At 41.0% G+C, this 6,014-nt stretch overlaps 1 protein-coding gene across 1 annotated transcript; it reads right to left on the reverse strand.

Annotated features, from left to right (window-relative positions):
- Positions 1 to 42: 42 nt before the first annotated feature.
- LOC119329278 (diacylglycerol O-acyltransferase 1-1-like) lies at positions 43 to 5,676 on the reverse strand. Its single transcript, XM_037602299.1, has 16 exons — positions 5,234 to 5,676; positions 4,592 to 4,672; positions 4,412 to 4,485; positions 4,248 to 4,323; positions 3,996 to 4,063; positions 3,631 to 3,754; positions 2,877 to 2,975; positions 2,049 to 2,150; positions 1,832 to 1,968; positions 1,584 to 1,665; positions 1,448 to 1,468; positions 1,135 to 1,197; positions 1,003 to 1,050; positions 766 to 828; positions 365 to 418; positions 43 to 283 (listed from the first exon to the last, which is right to left on the reverse strand). Exons 1-16 carry the CDS (start codon positions 5,576 to 5,578, stop codon positions 179 to 181), a joined length of 1,542 nt encoding a protein of 513 aa, XP_037458196.1. The 5' UTR covers positions 5,579 to 5,676; the 3' UTR covers positions 43 to 178.
- Between the last annotated feature and the right edge of the window lie 338 nt (positions 5,677 to 6,014).

Genomic DNA, 6,014 nt, shown 5'->3' on the forward strand with positions numbered 1-6,014 from the left:
ATTTTTTAGTGAAAAACGTAAGCTTATGTACATGTACAATAATGCCCACGACTAGTTAGCTGCTAGATTTTCCAAGAAAGATTGTTGCAGTGTAAGAAATTATGCGGTTTCATGTTGTACATATTATTGCTTCTTTGAATCCGTTCGTCCAAAGTGGAATAAGAAAGAAGATGGGGCTCTATTCTGTCTTCCCAATCCTGTTCATCACATCATGATAGTACAGGAGAACGCACATAGGCTGCCCGTAGATGCAGAAAAAGAACCAAAATATCATGTTGCCGGCCTGTTGAAGGTGACTATAAATTAGAACTGGTTTACATGAAAGTAGAATCCTTTGGTAGGAAACAAGAAAAGGATGGCTAACCATTGTATCCCTGAATTTGCTTTTGAGGCATGATGTCAATGTGATAAGGGGGATCTGGCAACAAGGGAGAAAAGGAGATGATGTAAGCAAAGTTCGCTGTCTTAGATGATACAGCAGGACGGACCTACTTACTATCAAGTACAGCCTCTGTTCCTAAATATAAGACGTTTTGGCAGTTTAAATTGAACTGCCAAAACATCTTATATTTATAAACAGAGGTAGTATCTTATATTTTTTGACACTACACTAGTGTCAAAAAATGTCTTATATTATAGGACGGAGGGAGTAGAATACAAGAGACAACATATAGGATGATCCTCAAAAGTGACCACAATTTAAGTTAGAAATTCACAACATATCTTGCACAATATTCTATGATGCAGCAATAAATTTTGGCATACCTGCAGCATGATCCCTAGGAATGCCCAGAACTTCAGAATTCGGCAGGGGACAGCAACAACAAGCTGGTATACAATAATCAAAAGGTATCATGATTTACTCACGACAAGCCGAGATGCTACTTTTATTGAACATCAAACAGAGAACAAAGTAAGCCACCCAACAAGTGCCAAAAGTGGTTAAAGAGCGCTGGATAATTAGTGTGGTTATGTGAGGGGAGGCAAAGGGAGCAGGTTTACCTCATGGAGCACAGCAGATACAAAAAATGATACAAAAACAGCAACTTCCTGCAAGAAAAACAGCACAAATGACCAAACACAAACTATGTACAACGCATGCCCAGCATAGCAGTTTAACATCTTGCAATTTACCTTCGATATACCACTTCGCATGCAAGGAAAATATATATGACGAACAATCCATTTATGCACGGGCTGCGAACATAGACATCATCCATATTAAAACCATGAAAGTGGAAAATAAACAAAGAAATTAAAAGACCAACAGCAAGCAATATAACAGAAAAAAATATCAAATTCATTCTTTTAAGCTTGACATTTCTTTGACCTTTGAGTAGGATAAATATTATAACTCCATCGGAAAGATGCAAGCTTATGTACAGATATTGTTTTTTATTACAAGCAGCTTGCAAAAAATAGCATGGTTGAGAAAAGACTAACATACCATGTTCCATTTTCGCCAATACTAATACCATCCGGGTACAGAAGCACATGCAGCAGAAGCAAATATCATACACAAAATTAGGTATGTTTAAATGAGAAGAAAATCAGTACTAACTTCAAGAACTTTTGTATTTCACCTCATCAATTGTTTTTGCATTCCACCAGTCTTTGTAGAATTCACGGTCACCGAAACGAAGAATCTCAGCAAGTATATTTAACCTGTGTAACAATATGAGTTCAAACTGTAAATCTGCAATATTCCGAGAGTGTTTAAGAGAATTTTTATATGACGGATAATCCAGAGAACAAATTCAAAAACAAATAGACTTTCATCCCGTGATGTACTGAAGTTAACTATTCACTTGATTGATGAATAGGCATTTACCAGAGATGGAAAAAGCAATAGAACATGCAAAGCCATAAGTAAACATTTGGTAACGAGAGCCTCAGAACAGTCTCTACAGCATTCAGAAGTCCGCCTTTCAATGGATGTTGAGAGTTCACGACGATTGGATTTATGTACTGCAATTTCAAAAAAGTAAACAGATGATTAAGAACCACGTTGAGTATTTTGTAAGACATAGAAAGATAAAATGGCTTACCTGCTCAATAATGAAACCTTGAATACCTGTAAATATCAAGTACAGAATAATTTGACGAATCAGCCACCCTTTTCTAACATTTTCAGTTCGAGGATAACTTGGCTGCATGATTAATACCAATAATTAGTTCATTTGAACAGCAAATAACCTCCTACAATCCCTTTCGCAGCTAGATGGAAATGAAAATTGTAATTTAAATAATAAATGTCACTAAATGCTCCAAAAACAAGAGCATGCGGCATTGTCAACTGGCAGTCACTACTGACCAACGAAACTGCATACGGACTCAAGTACAATTAACTCGAGACCTCTAGGTCAGCGTTGTGCTACCACCAATCCATAATAAAGGTCGCAGTTTTGAACTAACCCCGGTTCAAAACTGCAACACTTATTTTGGACCGGAGGAAGTATATGACAGTTCCTCCAAGACATTGAGTTGTTGGTGAGTATTATATAAATATGTAAATACACGAAATGGAATCAAAGCTAGCCAAAAAGAGGCTCAGAGGACTGCAATTCTATCTTCTAAGTGCCTTGCTAACAAGCACGTAAACTTCAGATTTGCATCATAATCTTTGTAGGGAAACATTTTCTACCTTGTTGAAATAAGTCGGAGAAATGACATAATTTTGTTAAAATCAAAGAAAAAAATGATATATTAGGCCGTAAAAGTATAAGATACATGTGCAGTGGTTCCTCTGCCAAATATGATGGAAATTTGGCTGTGGAATCATTAAATCATCCAATCAGAATAACTACCTTCTAGAAGTCAGGGTTAGCACGATTCTTTTACAACTACCTCTCTATGCAGGATGATTAGAAACATACCTGATAGCACAGTGTTGGAGCCATCATGAAGTATATTAGGCTCCCTAAAGTTGGAGCTTGTAAATTATCCATGTCAGCTGTGCTGGGTGCATTATCAACCTAATAGATGGAATGTTATTGTGGAGCAAGACAAAGCTTAATAAGATAGCAATAGTATCAAAACAAAAAGCTGCACAGAAGAGCAAAGAAAAAGACCGAGGAACAGAAGCAGTGTTTCATGGAAATTTTAGGAACTGAACAGTTCGTCCATTAAAATAGCAATTTATTTAAGAACTTGGGTAGAACGTATCACCTAAGAATTTTCAAGCTGTAGTACCAGCATTAGAGAAGTGGGCCATGTGATTTGTTTTGAGACAGCTAACTTTTTCCTCTCTATATCCCCAACACACACCACCACCATCCAACTCCAGACTCTGCCCTCGATTTGGGCATTTATAAGTACTACTAAAATAACAAATCATCCAAGAGTAATAAGTGGGCTAGTAAAGAGGGGTAATCCAATACTTTTTTTTAACCTTGGTAATCCAATACTTTCGACATGCATCTCGGTTGAAGTGCAAATACAAGAATCCCAAGGGAGAAGTACCATAAGGTATATGTTTATGATCGTGCTGGAAAACATTTCAGATATATTCATAAGTGAAACAAGGGGAAGTGTCAGGACCTGCTATTTGTTGGCTGTGGCCCAATCCACCCCAATTAAACTGAGTATGAAAGCCCACAAATAAAAGGAATGAAAATGATGGAAACATACCTTCTTACCACTAATGGTTAATTGCCTTATGTCATGGTTTGTATGGGCAAAAGATACGAGCTTCAGCCAAACAATGCAGGCAATAAACATCAACAAAAAACCAGACACAACCGCAGAATCACACCTGAACCAAGTGGCAGCATGTGGTATCAGGGAAATGCAGAGCAATGATATCCTATTATTGCAAAAGCTTTAACATTGGGATTTAAGAATGAAATGCAATTATATGATGAAGCTAGAAACAGCATTCAGATCTGATATATGGTATATGTGTGCATGCACTTTGTTATGCCTCTATGTGACATTCTGGCATGCAACTGAAGCTCTCTTATTTCACATAAATTCGAAAAGATGAATGTTCTTACATAAGAATGACAAGCACTGGATATACAATTTCAGCTGTTGTAAGAATGATATGAAGACAGGTAGCAACCTGCAAAGAATGAGTAAAACATCGGTGTTAGTTGGTGCAAGAGTACAAAAATATGAAGAAATGATAGATAGAACAAGAGAACCCAAGATCTACACATAACATGGGCAACTCAAGCTGTTCATTAGAATACAGTATATCAGTAAAGTAAGATACACGATATATAGTTAAGAGAGTCCCGGCTTACAGCATCAGTAATAACATTACGGGACGCCAACTGCTCAACTGAAAATGCACCAAGAGGGAAGGCTGGTAGACTAAGGCTGGAGCAGGAAAATCGTAAACACGATCAGTTCATTGAAGGCATTAAGCAAACACAATGGCATACACCATAGCAAAACTGAATATTACCAGCACATTAGAAGTGGCCAGTCCCGCAATGATGTAGAGTTGAACCAAAAGCCAGCTCGTATTAATAAGCCATACTGCAAACAGCATCAGGAGTAAAAGACTGATAAACAAATATGGTAAGTCTATGACCAAGTGAGGGGATGGTTTATATTTACTAGATGAGAAAAGGCAGATAAAAACCTTCATTAAGTTCTCAATAATCAGCCGGCCGTTCACTGCAACGAGAACAACAATGCACAGATTGAAAAGGCCTGCATGACTCTGTTATAATTGACAAGAAAAAGTATCAGAGAACAATGACTCTGGCAGCTGGAAGATATGCCATCCATAAAACAGCTCTGACGGAAAAGCACGAGCAATAGAAAAAAAAGGCCAAGGACAAATCATTAGCAAAAAGGATAGCTATGTCCGTTGCATTTCAGCGTGCGACCTGAGTTACCTAATAAAGCACCAACGTATCGTGCTTATCAACTATGGCCACATATCACACTGAAAAAGAAAGCACGTGAGTTAAACCCACAACTACCAGTGACCATCTATCTGACCACATAAATCACGTGATTCCGCGACCAACCTTCCAATCATAGTGCACTGTACTAGATTTGTGCTTCTCGCACGCATCAAAAACATATCTTCTTTCAGATTTCGACCCAAAAGAGCAACAACTTTTCATGACAAGGAAACGCCTGAATTATCGTTACATAACAGCCATAATGAAATTCAGACACAAATAAACAATTGAGCAACCGACAGAGCTAAGCATTTAAACGAAGTTTCATTAGGTCTGTTAACGAAATGGGGGCCAGAGCGGGAGGAGCCCACCTGCTTGAAGATGGCGTCGGAGCTCAGGGGACTCTCCTTCGCCTTCCAGTGGACTGGGGCAGCCGCGCGGAAGCTGAACGCGGTGAAGTCCCCGGGGCCGCCGGCGGACGAGGTGTCCCCGCTTGAGTCGCGGCGGCGGTGCGACGAGGAGGGCTCGGGGGGGCCGGACTCGTCCCCAGAGTCCGCCGCGAAGCTGGCACGCGCGGCCACCGCGGCACCGGAGCTCAGCCGGCGGCGAAGCGCGGCCACGAAGCCCTCGGGGGTGAAGCCGCCTCCACGCGGGCGCGGCGGGCGCCGGTGGACTGGCGGCGGGGCCTTGATCTCGGCGCCGTTCGAGTCCTCCATTCAAGGGGCTAGGTTTCTCTCTCTGACCCTCTCTCTCTATGGCCTCTCGATTTGGAGGAGGAGAGGAGACGTCGAGACGAGAGAAGGCCTTCCCCGGTGGTGACGTACAGCAAGGCCGGCTTTCCGTCGATCAGTATCACACCTCGGATCGGGAGGAGGCTGGCGTGGGACCCACGTGTCTGTTGGGTTTTTTCTTTTCAGGGAACGTAGCAGTATTTTTTTTCAGGGAATGTGTCTGTTGTTTGGAGTCCGAGCGGCCATGTGCGGCGGGAAAGGATTTCGGTCCATTGAGAGCGAATCCAACTGCACCCAACCAAATCGTCCACCCACGTCCGCTCTCCGTATGCGGACAAAAATCAAGACCCAACGCCGGGACCCATTTCTATTTTTCGTTTGTTTTGTGTCCACTCGAAACCATTTCAGTCTCAAATTTAGA

Source organism: Triticum dicoccoides, chromosome 1B (genome assembly GCF_002162155.2).
Source record: "Triticum dicoccoides isolate Atlit2015 ecotype Zavitan chromosome 1B, WEW_v2.0, whole genome shotgun sequence".
Lineage (NCBI taxonomy): Eukaryota > Viridiplantae > Streptophyta > Magnoliopsida > Poales > Poaceae > Triticum > Triticum dicoccoides.